This window comes from Taurulus bubalis, assembly GCF_910589615.1.
Source record: "Taurulus bubalis genome assembly, chromosome: 4".
NCBI lineage: Eukaryota > Metazoa > Chordata > Actinopteri > Perciformes > Cottidae > Taurulus > Taurulus bubalis.
This window is the reverse complement of record NC_136592.1, coordinates 30,890,120-30,908,930: the sequence shown is the minus strand read 5'-3', so window position 1 is coordinate 30,908,930 and position 18,811 is coordinate 30,890,120. Positions and strand designations below refer to the sequence as shown.

At 43.0% G+C, this 18,811-nt stretch overlaps 1 protein-coding gene across 1 annotated transcript in view; it reads right to left on the bottom strand.

Annotated features, from left to right (window-relative positions):
- ralgapa2 (Ral GTPase activating protein catalytic subunit alpha 2) overlaps positions 1-18,811 on the bottom strand; it is a gene marked incomplete at both ends in the record, with an annotated part of 84,861 nt that overhangs the window by 49,508 nt on the left and 16,542 nt on the right. Inside the window, 19 exons of the mRNA XM_079216384.1 lie at positions 587-766; positions 1,469-1,642; positions 1,854-1,944; positions 2,047-2,132; positions 3,082-3,204; positions 3,562-3,708; positions 6,170-6,364; positions 7,252-7,489; positions 7,889-7,996; positions 8,103-8,255; positions 8,357-8,491; positions 10,070-10,252; positions 10,450-10,695; positions 11,059-11,267; positions 11,811-11,949; positions 12,589-12,704; positions 12,865-13,045; positions 13,134-13,177; positions 14,611-14,668. Coding sequence (XP_079072510.1) covers positions 587-766; positions 1,469-1,642; positions 1,854-1,944; positions 2,047-2,132; positions 3,082-3,204; positions 3,562-3,708; positions 6,170-6,364; positions 7,252-7,489; positions 7,889-7,996; positions 8,103-8,255; positions 8,357-8,491; positions 10,070-10,252; positions 10,450-10,695; positions 11,059-11,267; positions 11,811-11,949; positions 12,589-12,704; positions 12,865-13,045; positions 13,134-13,177; positions 14,611-14,668 — 2,806 coding nt within the window. The remainder of the gene's footprint in view (positions 1-586; positions 767-1,468; positions 1,643-1,853; positions 1,945-2,046; positions 2,133-3,081; positions 3,205-3,561; positions 3,709-6,169; positions 6,365-7,251; positions 7,490-7,888; positions 7,997-8,102; positions 8,256-8,356; positions 8,492-10,069; positions 10,253-10,449; positions 10,696-11,058; positions 11,268-11,810; positions 11,950-12,588; positions 12,705-12,864; positions 13,046-13,133; positions 13,178-14,610; positions 14,669-18,811) is intronic.

Here is an 18,811-nt window from a genome sequence, read left to right as displayed (position 1 = left end):
TACAGGATGAATCAAATTGTATTTTTATAAAGGGTATGGGATTCAGTCAACAAATGCAGAACACCTTTCATAAAAGCATTTTAAATTTAGAGCCTTGAAAGACAAATAAAGCGATTCCGTCACTGTTTGAGCAGTTGTTTACCAAAACCGTCTGGGCATTTTCCCAAATGCATCAAAGCACTCAGTTCTCTGCCAACGGAAACTGATCAAAGCACTGAAACACTTTCGGGAAACCGGCACAAGTCGCATGCACCATCCAAATAAACAGGCTGTGAATTTTGGGAGGACAGTGCCACCTAGTGGGCATCAGAAGACCGATGGGGAGTAAAGTTCAGGAAAAGACACCAAAAAAATGATTTTTGTGTTAAAAGATCTGAGGTGATTATTAAATGAAAGAATGTAACGCTCTTTGAGCAAAATGTATGGATGATCTTTTATGGATTTAATAATGCAAAATAAAAAACATGAATACTGCAACGGAACAAAAGAAATCAAGGTAAAGTGGGGAAAAAAATAGAGCATGGAGAGTCAGTGGTAATTGAGGACTCTTTAGTCTATATGATGAGTAGCAGCTAGGAAGCAGTACCCAGGTGGTGTGGCATGTGTAAGACAGACTGATGCATGGTGTCGTCCATGGGGCAGTCCCGCGGGCACTCTGTGTGCACCAGCAGGGCTGGTGAGGCGGGCGGGTTCTGGGGGTAGTGGTAGTGGTTGTGGTGGTGGTAGGACAGGGGTGCAGAGTGGGGAGGGAGGGCACACTCGGGACCTAAAAACGACAAAGGGGGGAGGGATAAAATTGGGTTTGAGGATGGGCGCACAAGGACAAAGAAGGAGTGACAACTTCATGATGATCACAATGTAGGACAACACAGACGGACGTTCACGTGCAAGGGTGGGAGGGGCAAACACAATCAAGGAGGGGGGGGCAAAACCAAAAGCTGAAGCGTTGAAGCAGAAGGATCATGTTTATTTTCCTATGAAAATCTTTTTTTTAAACTGTCACAAACGACTGTAACAATGTAGACCACATGTCACTTTCCTTTTGCACAATTCCACACATAATGTCGCCAGCTTTAAAAGATGAAACGGATTAGCCAGAGAGGTACCGTAGCACAGGGGTTCTCAGCCTTTTTGCAACGGCCCAGTGGATAAGAAGCGCTGCTCAAGGTGTCACTCTACCTGGCTATGACTAATCCATCAGGAGTGAGGTAATTGGAGGCTAGATGGGACACACCTCAGATGAAGCCAAGGAACAGCTGAACTCTTTCAACGTATTTTTGCTTCACAACACTGAGTATTCCACTCCTGATCACAGCACAGTAGTCCTATTTTAAACTCGGGGACAGCCTACGCAACCCTGAAAAGGTGCCCGTCTTGTTAGTGCAGATTGTAAAATACATTGATATCTGTAATAAATAGAGATCTGTTTTAGGTGCTCCAGGCGAGTTTATAATATCTGTTTCAGTACCTGCCAGAGCCTCGTTGTGGCTGAGCAACAGACTCCCTTGGCTGTGGGGGTCGGTGGTCACGTCCATGTGGGCTGACTGCGTGGACTGAGTGTCAGCTTCCTCATCAAAGGCCTGCCAGGTAACCTCAGCTTCATTGAGGTAGCCGTTGGATGTCTCGCTGCTGATACTCTCACCTAGGCGAGAAGTAGGAGATTAAAAGGTACTGGCTGTGTAAGCACAAAACTATTAATCCATGCAAAGAGTTTAATACTTTTATGTTTGATCTAACTGATTACTGTTGATTTCAAAAACTGTAATTCTTCATGCCGAACATGTGAATTAAAAACACACAGAAATGACAGTGCTGATCATGTCAAAGAAAGAAAGTGTGGAGTAATCTCTAACTTTTCTCTCGGAGCTTGGGTCTTGGGTAGTTTGTGTGTCCCTCAGCATTGCACTCGGTTTCAGTTGGACTGCTGCTCCGCCGGATGTGGATCTAGGAATACAGAGACAAATATTAAAGAGGAGATGCTTGAAAGGAAAAAATCGAGTTTCATTAATTTGGCATAATACAATACTGCAAGATGATTCTTCTCACCACTGGTGGGTCGCTGCTCTCTATCCTCCCCTCAGATGTCCTGCTATCAGAGCCACAGGAAGTAGGGGAGTACTCTCTCTTCTGGGCTGAAGTGCAACACAAGATATATATATATATATATAATTTGGCTCATTCACAATACATTTTTTCAGTTGTTCAATGAACATTGTCCCTGTCAAATAAAGTCATAGTACATAAATAAATAAAAATGGATCAGTGCCCAGACGAGAATAAGTTAAAAGTGGGGGTACAAGACTCGTGACAGGAAACAGTTATTTGAATGACCTTTGGGTCATGCATATATTTCATTTGCATATTTGCATTTTGTCTTTTCTTGCACGTTTGTCGAGACAAAATGCAAAGCTACACAACTAGACAGATTCTCAGACTGCAGCAACGTAGTTAGCGGATGGATCTTGCATGCTTTTCTTCCAGTTGTAAGAGAGCAGCTTTTGTTTGGACCGATACTGTGTTGACTGCTCCTGGAAGCTGATTTTATTGTTATTTCATGTCAAAATAAAAGTTGTATTCGTGGGAATACGGAGAATAACAAAAGCAGTGTGTCTTGACCTGATTCTCCAAACATTGTGAGAAAATGGGACGTTTTTAATATTGAATTAATGTACTACAAGATATAACTATTCCTGTTCCAAACTTGCTTAAATGTTTAAAAATAGCACACGTTAGCTGCCCAATGTCTAGTAGCTCTTTTGTCCAGGCGTATGTATATATATATATATATATATATATATATATATATCGATATCTAGAGGTGGTAAAGATATTATTAGTCACCCTAAGAAAGAGATGCAGATATCACATGTCTAATTTTACATGTAAAAACCGCTCATGTCACATCTCACCATATATTTAAAAACGCACAATAATACAATATGAATCTATATGTATACGTTTTCCCTTCATAGAGTGTAGCTCAACTACATCTAATTTTAATGATGTGAGGCCAAGGGTGTCATTTTTTGTGATCAGGTGACACATGAAAGGAATCACAATCGGGTTTGTGTTCGCATATACCTGGTAAAGTGTCAGACAGCTGCTGGGTGATGTCGGAGGTGCTGCTGCTACGCGGCAGAGGGCTTTCCCCGCCTCCCAGCTCCTCCTCCCCCCCACATTCTGACAGCTGGCACTCCTCCACATCTGACAGACGGGAGAGAAGACGCAACAAGAGCACACACACCTTCAAATGTTAACACACGGAGATATCTCATTTGTGGTCTTTAGGGAGTTGACATCAGAACATTGGAGACGTGAGGACATGCACACATGCAAAGGTGATGCAGACACACTCTTGTTATAGGCTGAATTAATACACATTTCAGTGCTGCCTTCGAGAATGTTTACATTCTTAAGATTCTGTAAAAACATAAACCTCTCAGCTCCAGATACCATCACAACGCAGCACTGACAGACGTAACAAATAGTGACAGATGGATGGGAAGGCAGGGCGGAGGTCACAAACACACAAACGCATGCAGCTCCCAGAACACACTTTACCTGAGAGTCTGTGAGAGCAAGCAGAGTTACCAGAAGAGATACCAGGCAAGAAAGAGCTCACAGTGTGGAGCAGCATAGGAACGCTTTTAGCATTGGGCAAAGCCTCGTATAGATGAACACAGTTGCTGATGGACTGGCTTCGCTTCGCTTCCATCAGGGAAAAAGAAAGAAGAGGAAGAAGAGGAAAGACAAGTGGAAACAGAAAGGAGGTAAAGGGAAGGAGACAGAATTCAATTACAGCATAACAAGTAGAGAGCGTTTCAATGAATAAAACACAGCAGAGTAAATAACACAGAGTTTGGTAAGTTAAGTGTTTGCTGAAATGGATTTAAGAGAAAAAAATTCCAGAAAGAATAGCAACTGTGGCTTTGAGAATGAATTGGAAATAAGATTTAGACTAAAGCACCCAAAAAAAAAAACAACATTAAAGATAGGTTGGTAATCTGCTTCAAAAACATTTTTTTTTTTTTTTTTTTTTGTCAAAATTATTATTACATTCCCGCAGCAATCAATTATTCAAATGCTCTGACAAAAATAAAAGAGAAAATAATTCTGGAATCTGTGGCTGTCGCAGGACTGCAATAAGCCCGTCGGCCTACCTGCCTAATCAAGCTGCCCTCAAGCCGTTTGCTTGACAGCTGTGAGAAATAACAGCCGCGTTCCTAGTTTGTGTTGATCATTTTGGGGAGTGGCTTTGGAGAGAGGCCTGGAGGAACGGGCTGTCAGTGTTGCCGACATTCTTACTAGATTTAGTGACTTTTGGAGCTAATCCTGCTAGCTACTTTCAGATTGGAAATGACAATGGGCCAAAACTTAACCTAGATTAAATTAAAGGCTTAAATATCACATTTCTTCTTGACACCAAGCAATACTGCACTGCCAAATCTGACATCACTTAAAAGTTACTTCTTTGTTGTTGTAATTAACCAAAAACCCTGTGCTAAAATGCACATGCTGTGTAATACGTCAGTTTCCTAGACCAGGACTGGCATTGCAGATCATTTTAGGTAATAAAGGCTGTGTTGTGCTGGGATATGATAGGCGGCTGTAGTTTGGTAGAAGGAAAATAGTTCCTCTGTGAGACTGCTCAAAAAGAAGTGAGTGGATTATCTTGAGTAACTGGGTCTTGAAAGAGACATTGCGATTGTGTTTTTTTAAATCTTTGGCGCCATCTGGTTCTGTTCTATTGGAGAGACGGCAGATGTCGTTTCCTTCAACACTCTGTAACTCGCCCCAGAACAATCTAGATTAATAAAAAGCACTAGAGGGAAAAACTACGAATAATGGATTTTGCAGCGAACTGTCCTTTTTAATGGGCACCATAATAATCCAACCCTTTTCTCCATTTTCGAGGCCAATATCTCTGGACAACATTAATTTGTATTTGCATGCAGAAGAACAGTCAAGTTTGGACAGTTGTCAATGCTGAGGCATTGCCAGTGTGTCTGGATAGCACTTCAGGCCTAATCTAAAAGAGAGCAATGGAAGAGGACGGTTCTATTCTCTTTTCAGCACACTTTAATTACGCCTTTCAGTAAGAGAGATACATCGTCTCTGCAACAGCTCTGCTTCCCATTTATGCATATTAATGAGCATTAATTACACTCTTAATGAAACTATCAAAAACTGCTGTGCAATTGATGTGTGGGCCCACTCTTGAGGAGTGGGGAGGAGGGCTGTCGGGCCTTTGAAGATCAATGTGGGAGAAATCCAATTAGGCCAAAGAAAGGGAAGGGAATTTGAAGCGGTAGCGTTTAATGTCCATCTCTGTTTGCACGTAGATACAAATAAACAGACTAACTGAATAGGTGGATAAACAAGCACATGAGGCGCATAACAGATGCGTCAGTACACACAAACAAAAGGCACGCACACACACCTTCTAAGACTACGGCACAAATGCATCTGCTTCTATAGCTCAACACGTTCGTCATTTTAGGAAATGGGCGATAATTGGGGAGGCCAGGGAAGTAAAAGGCATCGTCTCGGTCCTTTATCCTCCACATTAAGATTCTGTCTAGACAAAATGAAGACAAGCAAGACAGGCACCGCAGCTAGTTACTGTTCTACTGCCTTCCAGCTCAACTTCTAATTAGCCTGCCACACTCCCATCAGATAAGGGGTGTTTGTGGTGTCTGAAATGAAGACAATGACAATGAGTGTCCAAAGCTGGCCTCTGACATGCTGTCGGTGCTGGAGGGGCACGGGGGGGACGGGGACGGGGGATTGCTGTATGCCTGCAATCGAGCTGACATAGAAACATGTTGACATTGGCTAGTGACATGTGAGGGGGAACAATGAGGGCCACCTGCTTGCCTCTTTGTCTTCGTTGTTGGGCCTTTCAACGACACCTGGGCTAGCGTACACATGGACCAGTCTGAAGGCTTTTACCTGCAGTCAATACGTCTGATAAAGCCTGTGGCCTGACGCTGTGCTCCGGAGGCTTATCAGCGCTGTGTTGTTGGCTCGCATAAAGCCAGAGGATGTATGCATTATGGATAAAGAATCACACATACATACAGATGGAGGGTCTTCTAAAAGCTTTGCTGCTTTGATGGTATAGACATACAGATCTAATACAACAGTAACTAACATTAAAAGTACTTACCGGAGGCCTTCTGTCGGACGTTGTTACGGGCTTTCTCTACACCAGGAGCTCCTGACGTCGTGGCGGAGCGAATCCTCATGGGCTCCTGAACTCCTTGTCCGCCCTGCTCCCCTTGGTTCCTCCAACTCAGTGAGAAGGAACGCGCCACTGCCGCCGCCGCCGCCGCCGCCGCCTTCTGAGAGTCATGGATCCCACCTGCCATGCAGAGCACAACACTTATTAGTACCAATACTGAGGTGTCAGTGCACTTTTTCAATCTTCTAATAATAAATTTCATAACTCTACTGGCCTGCAAGACAATTAACTGTGGCTTTCAGCAAAACAAGGACAGTTGTGGTTATAGTACATTAGACCATAACCCCACACACTGCTGGAGTCAACAGCAACGTCTGTTTGCCCATTTCCTTCAACCTGCATGCAGTGTGTGTATTATCTGAACTAGAATGAGCTCATCAAGTACGGAGTTAAAGCTCCGATATGTAGTATTTGAACATGTATGGCGACCACCTGTGGTTGTATCAGAAAAGACACTCTTTCAGACAGCAGGGCACACTGACGGATGGCAGTTTTACATAAAAGATATTCACAGTACAATGACATAAAAAAAGAGAGAAAGAAATATTTTTATGCCAGATTGAACTATTTCATCGCTTATCAAATTGTTATAATTCTTGTGACTGAATAATCAATCAACAATGAGGAAGATATTAGAATGTACTAATCATTTATTGAACATCCATTCAGAAAATGTTTTATACAAAGATCGGAGCCAAGTGAGGATAAATGCAATTTATGTCGACTTCAATATTTAAAAGCTTCCCAATTGGTATTTTGTCCCACTGTAAATGAAAAATATTCACACCCCTTTTGACTTTTTCAAGTTTTTTCCATTGTTTTAGAACACAGTCCCCGAACAACAGAAATTATGTTTTCCTATAAAAGTGAAAGAAATGTACACAACCAACCATCATATAGTCAAATGTCAGAAACTCTTAAGTAAACAGACTTATCTTCCCAAAAGTAAATCTCAAAACTTTTTCACCCAAATTGTAGCCACCCCGATTCCCGATTCTCCCCCTCACCACGTCCTCTCTGCTTCTTCTCCTTCTGTTCGCTGAGTTTGTCCAGAGGCAGGTTGGCCATGTCCAGGCCGTAAACGGAGCGTGCCAGCACAGCCGTCAGCGAGTCCATGATGCTGGCCCACTCGATCACCAGCTCCTCCCAGCAGGTAAGAGAGGACAGCACTGCCAGCAGCTCGTCCCATAGCTCCCGGGAGATAAATACGCACAGGTTGGCTCGCACCCACGCCACAATGATGGTCTGAATGCGAGACGAGACGGGGAACGATGAATTAGCATTGACGGACAGGGCTGCAGCTCTGATTTTCAGCCCCTGACAAGATGTGACAGCAGAATTCTTATACTGATGCAGCTAATTTGTTATAGTGTCTCTTTGGCTTTTTGTCAACAACCAATCCATCCAAGAGACACACACACACCCAGAACATGCAGGTTCCCGAGCAAAACATTATGGTGGCTACTCGTTCAGAAAAATGCACAGAATGACGTACATTTAATGTTCTGTAATTACAGTGTACTATAGTGACAGACTGCTGAGAACTGGTATGATGACATAAACACTCATTCCCTTATTTTTAAAAGATATGAATATAAAACCCTGTATACAAGTTAATGCAAAACTGAGCACCCATAGACATACCCTAAAAAGTATAGATGCTAAGCTTTCAGCGAAGTTGTCTTTTCTTTGGTTTTCCTGTGGCCTCTTCATCACTGCCTCTGTGATCCTCAGCAGTACCTGCAGCAACTGCTCCCTGCAGAACACAAGAGAGTAAATCCGAACGGTGTCCAGGTTAAAAATCGGATGCAAGGATCACAAAAGGAATAGCTGCTCAATGTGGATCCGAATATCTCACTGACCATGTCTGCGTATTCATCGTGTGCTCCATGATCATGTGCCGGTAGATGCTCAGAACACCCTTGCACACCTCAACCTGGTTATCCAGGAGTTTAGCTACATCTTGGCATGGCTCCAGCAGGAAAACGTTGGATGAGTTGGTCAGGAACACCTACAGAAGAGACAGTAGGGTTGAGCAAACGGCGAGACACAGTAGGTAAGAGTTTAATTGTGAAATGCTGTGTCAAACACGCTGAACCTATAAAGACAGACCTGTAGTGTGGGCTGGATACCAGCTTTGACATCCCTGTTCTGCCCCTCGGTGAGAAAGCCCCGACTGATGGCGCTGCTGAACGAGTAAGTCCTCCCCCAGCTGGACGAACGTCTGTGGCCGTGACTCTCTACCGCCTGGGAGAAGAAAAAGGCAGGCCAGTCGAGATATTACCAAAAACACTATAGAGCTTGCATGTCTGTTAACATGCTGCGGTTATAACTTGTTCATCTATGCTGTTTTGAGACCTCCATAGTGTGGTCCATGCAGTTTATGACGCCAGAGATGGATAGTAATGCAAATGAGTGGGAGTGGTAACTTTTCCTGTACCTTTATAAAACCGGTACTTATTCATTTTACTTCGCTACATTTGCCATGTATACCTCGGTTACAACTAGTCTGTTATCTGCGCTGCATTTTGCTACACTGTCACCGCTGTCATCCAGACTGTGTGCTTGCAGTTACGCACAAGAGCTTGAACTAGTCTTCTTAAATGGGGTAAATGCAAAAATTAAGAAAATCAAGCAAATACCTTTTCAAACTTTTATTATTTAACTGCTGTGACTACACACTCAGCCTCTCGTGGCCAAATAGCTGTATAAACAGAGTCCTCTTCTTGGCTTTCCGTGGATGGAAATTAGCCTCTTTCATCCCTTTATTCGCACTGGTTGATATTTGTTTTATAGCAACGCCCGTTGGTGAATTTATTAAATAGAATGTTGCCGCTGAAACGCCTGTGCTATTGAATAGGGCAAATCATATGCAGCGCCCTTCATATCAAAGCAAGTAGTTTAATTGGCTACATGTCCATCTAGATAACAACAGATACAGGAAATAACAGTAGGCTATTTTAAAGTAAGTAATCTTATTGATACATTTTTGGAGAAATAAAAGCAAAATATTGTATTAAACAGAAATGGCTAAATTAGAGATAATCAATGTGCAAAACAAAATACATTCAGCAGAATTAACCATATTGCAAAAAGGCTATTTCTAACCTGATGCACAGCACGTTACAATTATTATTCTAAAAAGAGACTTGATACTTGACCTAAGACTCTTTATGACCAAAGACTTGACCTTGCATAAAATAACTTGTGAAGATCTCTGGCCTGCACGCAGTAAACAATATTAAAACACAAAGTATTATTGGCCGAGTACTTATATATTTTTAATGAGTAGGTTTGTCAAATGGTAATTTTTACATTTACTTTTTAAAGGGAATAATTGTACTTTTACTTGAGTAAAGATGTCCAGTACTCTGCCCACCACTATGTAACGGTGAGTATGTCATGTCAGTCATTTGATTGACATGACATACTCACTGACATGAAGTGAGAATCACAAACAATTTATTAGTGAAATACATAAAAGTATTAAAATATATTCCTAACTGCTAAAAAAGTTAGCAAATTAGCTGTTTTAGTTTAAATTGGAGCACATAAATTGTGTTATTTTGCCATCTGTAATAATATTTGCTGATCAGTTAACCAACCCTATTATTTTCATTAGATTTCCCATTACATATTGTATGCACAATATTTTTTAACATCCAAACTACACTTCTTCATAGGTGCGTATATAACCGGTATTCTTAAAATAAATGTCTTAGCTACCCTTTGACTATATAATAACCAATTACAATAGTATAATAATAATCTATGTATGCTATACTAACATGTATTTTAATTGTCTGTCTGTATGTGCGGTTTTACCTGTTCTTGCATGTTGTTAATCTCTGGGCTGAGTATCTGTTCAGAGCGGTCATCAACCTCATCTTCCTGGGTGGTTTTCTCAGGCTCTGTCATGAAGCCGGGCTTGTCCTGCAGGATCCACTTCCTGTACACTTTGATCACCTTCCTGGTTGCTGATGCCTCGCATGACGGCAGCAGGAAGGCCTAGGGAGAGAGAACACGGGCATGTGAATGTTTAAAAAAAAAAAGGCAGCCTGGTCATAGGAGGCAACGACCAGCAGGGGGCAACATAGTACACGATATCACAGAGTCACTGTCAAATGAAAACTACATAATACATGCAGTGCAATTAATTTTTACGACATCAAACAAAGACGTATCGCTTGGTGACCCCACTGTACCTGGTGGAAGACCTCGTTGACAAAATTCACATTGTCTCTGGTGGACAGCAGGATGGCGTGCACCATGTCATAGACATGGCGGTGCTCCTCCTCAATGCTACACAAACTGGAATCGCTGTGCCGTCGATCTGACAGCGTGCTGCTGTTGGAGTGGCTCTTCTCCGGCTCGCCCGCTGGCCCGTTCGCATCCCCATCTGATGTCTTATCCTTCTCCTTCTCCTGGCTGCTACTGCCTGCAGTGACAGTCTGGACACCACAGAGACACAGTGAAATATGCTGCAGGGCTGCCTCGGCACAGTTAAATAATAGGGCCCTAGAGTCTCATTGACTAGACATTCCTAAGACGTGATTTATGGTCCTTTCTATGGGGAATGAGCCACTGTACTGGCCATTACTGTAAAATGATTCTCACCTCCATCAGCAATCATAATAATGCTAATTTTGCATTTAATTCCCCTCTTCCCCTCCCCATGATTACTGTGACTCTGGGGAGTATTCATACAGATACAGCTCAGAGGTTCTGCTGCAACGCCCCTTCATAACAGCCTACCCATCCTCCACCCTCAGCGACTGCATGATAAATCAACAGAGCAGTACTCTCACGCTCACCTGGATGAGTTTGGGAATGACCTCGGTGCCGTTCTTGGCGCTCTGCGCCGCAGCAGCACTGCTGACATACTTCTTCTCCAGGAAGAAGGTGACCAGCCAGGAGATGAAGGCCACACGGGGTGCCAGGTACTGGTCCCTGGTGCAGAAGGTGCTCTCATTGTTTCGCGTCACTGGCACATACAAGGGTTTTGGTCTGTGGTGGGGGAGGTCTAATTGGGCAATATGGCGAAGGATGTTGACAGAAGGAGGGTAAAAAAAGAAAAGGAGGACAATAGGAGAAGAGCGATAAAAAAAGAAGAGAGATTAAACGTCAACGCCAGGCTGTGAAGGTTTTTCCAGTTTCCAGCTGCATAACAATTTGCTCACTCAACCATAAAGTCTCTGGCACAAAACAAGCAGAATAGTATTTATTATATTAATATAGTAATATTGATATACCTCTGGAAATGAACAAGCGGCATACTATTTATCTATACTGCTCACTTGTTAAACCTTTCTGTTTTTCAGTTTTATAAATCATGTTTTGGAGTCACAACGGTAAAACATCACACATCATTCTCTGTTGTAAACAGGGAAAAAAAATGTTTGTGTAGTTTAATTAAATTGTTACTGCATATTTTAACACCCACAATTTAATTACTAACTGAAAAGCCTCCGCTCAGCCCTTGAATTCAAGGAGTGGAGGGGTTCAACTTGGGTTTCCACAACAGTGCATATAAGTACATACTATAACCAGTGCATTCTCAGCTTACCTAATAAAGGCTTGTAGAGATTTGTAAGCTTGGTGAAGGAGGGGAATAGGTGTGGAAGGTAGTACTTCTTGAACAGGCTGAAGAGAAACCTAAAGCCTGTCTCCTGGTTCTCTTTGTTGCGCCATTCTAAACTGGATGCCTGGCAAGCAGAGCACAAAGGGAGACAAGGTCAGGCTTCAGAGAGAGGAGATGGTTCCAGCATCGCTCAGAAAGCGGCCGTATATTGTTAACCGTAACAATATATATATTATATATAATATTCTCCATGTACAGGTGATGCATTTTGGCCATGATTTCTACTAGTTGTCCAGATTGTTTTTCTTTTCAAGTACAGTCTCGCTGGGAACGTTTTAGGAGGGTACTCTAACACTTAAATATTAAAAAATGATGGATTGAATTATTTCAATTGAGCCAACTCTCTGCCCACGCCCAATATCAGCTGGGATCCGCAACCCCGAATAAACCCGGTTACAGATGACGAATAGATGGAATTGTTCTAACTGCCATTGAAGCGTTTTGGCATTAAAGGATAAATCAGGGTCATGTTGCCTCAATATGCATCCACTGACTATACCAGGCAATCTACGCAATGATCACTGAGAATCACGACCTACTAATATGTGTTCCTCCCTCTTACATGCAACCCTTCACGACTAGATCCCCTGTGCCACTGCATGTCACCCCATACTAACGCAGGATTCAGATCAAACTTTAGATCTAAGCGGATAATCTGGCAAAAAAAGTTGTGTAGTCTCTTCCTAGCATAATCCGTTATTACCTGGATGACCATGTACTTGAGCAGGATTTCAAGGATGTAACAGGTCTGGTCATCTGCAACCTTTTCGCCGACAACAGCCGGAACCAGCGGGGTAATCTCCTCAGGCACCACCTTGGCTGCTCAGAACGGACACAAAAGAGTGGAGTTAAGTGGAGGAAAGTGGGCGTTCGATATCAGTTCAGTGCGTGACAGATGACTTCAGTGACCACACTCATCACAGCGCAGGCTCTAGAAATATCTCCGAGTCATCACACATGCAGAAACATTCATATTCACCATCAGGGGGGTTGGAGAAGGGGTTGTAAATGATGGTGTCGAGGGTGCAGGGCCCTCTGGAGGAGGGCACGGCGGGGAATCCTGGCACCAGACAGGCAAAGATAAGGAACTGCTCCTCGGCACAGTTGTCCCGAAGGGCCTGCAGCCACAGCAGGAAGAGACGGATTCCTTCGCATCGGATCTAGACGGGAGGAGATCGAGACACAGCGAGTCATTGGGGTTGGAAGGTGGTGATTTGTGGCGATGATCACAATGAAAACAGCACCTACCTTGAATGAATTTCCAGTGTGTAGAAGTTTTTTCAGTATGGAACCTGGAAGGAGGAAAAATTATCATCTCAAATTGACCTTAATGGCTGGTTCTCACAAACTAGTGGGGAGAGCGGCAAAGCTTCGCTTTTTCCTGATGGGAATTAACATCAATTGGCAGTGACATGCATTCGCGAAGGCAATCTGGTTCCACTGTAATCAAATGAGACGTTGCTCTGATTGCTAAATACATTGAGCGGAAGAGGTCTGTGCGTGTGTTAGTTAGGACATGCTCTTGACAGCACCTGTCCTTACGAGGTCCCTGTAGGCTGTGAAGACTTTGGCTAGTTTTTAAATAGGTATTTTATCTTCAAGATTGAGGATATAACTGTGAATATGTTAGGGAAAAATGTGCGACTCCAGAGGTGAGAAGAAGAACAACAAGAAGGATTATTGCGCAACTCAATTGGCAGCCACAAAGAAGTGGCTGAGTTATTTCAGAAGTACAGAGAAGTATGTGTTTGCATGCGAGCGGTCGAGTTTATGAATGCGTTTGTCTGGTGCTTTCGTTGTTCTCCTCTCACCAGGTTCAATCTATAACATTTTATATGTTGGACACATAAAGAGATCCTTTCAAAAAAAGGTTTTGGGCTCAGGAGAGAAGGAATTAGAAGTTAGCAGACAAAGGACGAAAAAAGGTGTGAGGATTTTCCTCAGTTTATAAAGGTCTCTGTCAAATGCCTGTGACCTTGCAATCCTCAGCTGAACAGAACAAAACACTCCAAGTCATTAATGTCATTCCTGAGCTTCTTGACCCACCACAAGGAATTTGTACCAGGGCACTAAAATGCATGAAATAAATGGTTCAATTTGATTAAAACTAAAAGATGTGGCAAGGAGCTATCCAGACCACCACCGCACATTCATCAAAACAGAAGTACACAGTGAAAGTGCCGCATCTTGACCAGTGACACGTGAACTGATGAGCGCCAAAAAACAGTCAGTGCGAGTTCAAGAAAAAGCCAAGAGGCAGCCTAGAGCCTGTGATGATTTGCTGTTCAATGACGGACAAAGTAAGTGGTGGATTTGTCTGGAGCATCCGACCCCAGATGAGTCTTGATATTTGCAATTGCAAGCCTGAGGGGAAGGCGAATCTCCACCAGTGATCTAGACCTAGACTGTTAACTGCCAACGGCTAACACACAACACTAATAATTGGGGTTATCGCTTCTTGCAAAGGGTTTTCCTTTTTTTGTGTGTGTGGGACTGAAATCATGGCAGCATAATTCAATTACTTATTTGCATTACAAATTAAGAGCTCATTTGCATTTACATCCCCTTCTAAGACTAATTCTTTTCTCTTCATTATGAAAGGCTTAGGGCATGGCTGTGGCGGCCATCTTTTTGTAGGAGAAGGATGCATGCATAGTGTATAACTGCCTGTCAGAGAAAGCTTAGCATTCAAAGTATTTAATATAGTGAAGAATAAAATACATACCTATACTGTGAAACTGCCATCGGTTGTAGATTCTCTCAGGCAGATGTTGAAGAATTTTCTGATGAAAAAATAAATAAAAAATAGAACCACTTATGATTAGAGTTTGGCACATTTTCAGCAATGTGCAGTGCTGAAACGATTAATTGATTATTCAATTAGTCGATCGACGGAAGATCTATTTAGTTTATGCAAAAATGGCAAACATTTACTGCTTCCAGGTTCTAATATGTAAATATTTTCCGGTTTTCTTATGCGATAGAACATGTATTATCTTCGGGTTTTGCACTGTTGATCAGACAAAGCTTGAGGTTTGCGGACGTCATCTTGGGCTCCGGGAATTTGTGTGCGATCATTTCATGAATCCATAAAGCAAGGAAAATAACAATAAAACAATCGTTGTTGGCAGCGCGTTTTCTTCCTTTGATCGTAAATGAGGGAGGAAACACATAAACTGACGTTGGTTTGGTAAGTGGCACTGTTCTGCCAAAGCAATACACTAAAGGAATGCAGTGTCTTTGCCCTTTCTCTCCACTTGGCCTTGCATGTCTGCAGATCCCTGCGACACAGGACGGCCCTGAGAAATGTCATCACCTCGCCAACAACCGCTTTACAACTCAATTAGAGCGCCCTAACCTTTCAGCAGCCTATCATTATTCTTGAATGCAGCGACAGGTTAACTGGGTCCCTCTGGGGAGAGAGGAGGGGGGTGGTGGATATAAAAAAAAAAGGCTGGGGGACGGCGGATGTGTGCTTGCATGCAAGTGCGGGCTAGTTAATAGTCGATGCCCTGTGAGTAACAGATGCCCCCCAAAGGCTCACTTCTTATCAAATCCTAATCACTGACCCAATAAGACTTCATGATTGCAATGTAGAGGTCAAGTCTGTCCTAGACTGCTTTACGTATGCAGCTCTGACCCACTCAACCGGCTCTGGCCGGCATGATAAAAGGCTCCTCTGCCCTCGAGAGGGAGAACCACAGGCAGGAGAGGGATACAAAAAGAAATGTGCATTAAGAGCTACGAAGATGAAGTCCTCTCCGGTCACAGACGCAAAGTAGAAGCATTTAAATCATGGAAACTGAAGTTGAAGTTGAACTTTGAGTGAATACAAATCTTTTGCAGTTTATACAAATTGAAAAATTATATACCTACCATTATAACATGCCATTTTTACACAGTAATATGTGAGTATTAGTTTGCTTGTTTCTATTGTTTATTTGTTTTGTAGGTAAATCGTAATATTACCACGATAGAATTGCTCTCAAAGAGTATTATTTTACGCTACATTATACTCGTCATGGTCCAGAAGTCATCGTGTTCTGAGTGTCTCAGTTTGTCAACAACGTCCTTCTTCCCTCGTCATCCTCCATCTTTAACTTTCTCTTCTTGTCCTCTGAGACTAAATCCCCGGCTAATGCAGTGACAGCGGAGACACTGAAAGACACACATCACTTTAAGGGGGCTGTGGATGTCTATCTGCGCTGTTCAATTTCTCTCTCTGATCCACAGGCGTGATGGTATGCGTGTACAGGCGCGCGGCTGCACCTTGCTATTGATCCTGCATGGGATTACCACGTCGCCGTGCTGGCTTCGGACTGGCCTCCTTCACTCCGTCTCCTTGGGGCAGCAGACACATTATGCTCGGCGGCGACACAGCAGGGTAGCCTGCTTAAGCCTTTCCCTGTGAGTGTGTGTGTGTGTGTGTGTGTGTGTGTGTGCGCAAGCAGACACAATAACACTTTCTCTCTCCGCTCAAAGAGCATCAGGACGGGAGAGTGGGAATGAGATGGAGAAGCTAGCTCAGAAAGACTCCCTGCAGAGCCGGGATGGCGGCCGCAACAATGAGGAATTTACTGGCTGATATCAGGCGAATGGAGAGTCTGCCGGACTGAAGGTTGGTGGAGTTACTCTAATCTGCAGCCGTACTCCGGCATAAAGATGGGAGCATTACTGTGGTACAACTACAGCCTTAACACATTTACATGATCCGCACTTAGGTTTCCAGTCGCAGGGCCTGAACATGACACAGAATACACTTCTCCAAGAGGTGGTCCACAAGGGCTTTTTGATGGCAGGGACAGACATGCAGCTCTCTCGGGAGGAGAGTAGTAATTTACATATTGTGTCGGTCTTTGATATAACGCAGAGATGATTATACCATCTAGAGACAATGGAATCTCCTGACGGACACAAAGCCCTAACCCACTATCATACGGCAAAGCCACATCTGGAAGATTGTAAAACACAGTATATAAAATGTTGGGAATAAAGTGAAATACTGTGAAGAAGTATTATCTTTGCAGTACATATTTTGTTCTAAAAGGGAAATCAGACCATGGCGCTAAAATCCCTTCATAATGCGAAAACACATCTTTGTTTGAAGTGCTTTACAGAGGAAGTCCACACACTGTCGACCAAACCAGACTGCTTATTTACATGCCAACCAAATTCTCTCAGCTTGCCTCTTATTATTTGGTGGTACGTAAATTTTAGCCGATACATCTCATATGACCCTGAAATATAATGAAGTTTAACATTTCCTTTCTTGAGTTTGACTTTAGAATCATTTCCCAAAATGCACTGACTAAAGAGCAAAACTACTCAAGATGTTTTCATTCTCCTCTGCGGCCAGTGGGTGGCAGCAGAGGAGTGCAAACAAACTCCTCCCGGTCAGTACAGTCAGTTCTTCCTCTTTGCTTTATGTGAAAGCCAAACTGCAGCAGGCTTCCTCTGGGAGCATTTTTTAAATGGGTTTCATGTTTAGAACAGTGCCAGAAGAAAGCTAAATGTCTCTTACTGGTTTAAATCCACTGTTGGTTTCATCTAGTTTTTTATGTAATGTTTACCTTTCTTTGATTGCTGTATTGTATTATGTATAATTGCCTTTTTATTAATGTATACCTGGATTGAGGCGGATCCTAACCCACTTGCCTCCACTGAAAAACACTTTGGCTCACATCCTGGTGTTTTCTTAAATGTGTTACATATAAATAACGTGACTTGCATGTGACAAGAACAGTAATATATCAAATTGTGCGGCAGAACTTTAACTTTAAATCTGCTTCCGTTTGAAGGGTAAACACAAGCCAAGGTTGAAGCACATCCTCATTAAGATAGATTTACTCAGCCGGCTCCGAGTGCACACCGAGCTACACTTAGTACATTTGCATTCATGCATTAACCAATGACCCCCTGCTGGTGAGCTGCCAGTCATAACTAGGACTGCATAAAGAAATCACTTCGCTAAATGGCCTTGGGCTCATTTTTCAGCAACATGCGAGTCAACATGTAGAGGAGAGTTTTAAGTGAATCAACCAAAGATGTGCATTGAGAGGATTAGGAGGCAGAAAAAGACAGTGGACGGGTGTCCATGACACAGAGTGAAGCTGTGCTTTTAATTACCTACTTACTAATTACTAACCATTTGCAGACTAACAGCTTAAACGGTGCATTTCGGTGTGGAATGTAAATGAACACGAACCGTCTGTTTGCCATGAGCTATGGCAGGTGGACAACATTATGGCTCACTCCTTAATTGGGCTTCACTTGTGAATGCTAAGTTTCTTAACTGGGCAAAAGCAATTGTTTGGAACGCATGGTCTTTTGGAAACAGCAATATCTGGCTTTTAGGCTTGGCTCTTCGACAGTTAGATTCTCCAAGTGAAACTCTCGGTGGGATAAAGTTAAATCGGTCAAAAGACAATAACTTGAATTCACATTCACCCATCCAAAAAACGTTCACTAAATATAATATTCAGGTATACCCATACAAGGCAACTCAGTAAGTCAAGCCTCAAATCTAGTTGAGGGGCTTTCACAGAGCATTACGAATTCAGAATGCCGAGTCAGGTCCGGATGACGGACGACAGGTCACGGTGGGGTCATATCCTGGAGAGAGAGAGTGGGTTTGAACAGACTTCCCTCCGAGTTTTGTTGGTCCCACAGCTGTCCCTTAACCTGTCCCACAACCTCAGTGGCACCAGCATCGAGCGGCTTTCAGACAGTGAGAGGTCATTTACAGTCATACGGGAGCGTAAACAAACCGGAGTCCCGCGAGTCCGAGGAGCTCGATCTCGTCTTCTGACAGCAAAAAAAAGATTATTTTCCAAACACAGAAAGTGGGTCTAGAACAGCTTTTCGGCAGCTTGCTCACTACGTATTTATAATTGCTTGCACTCTGTACAGCGGCAAGGGGCGACACA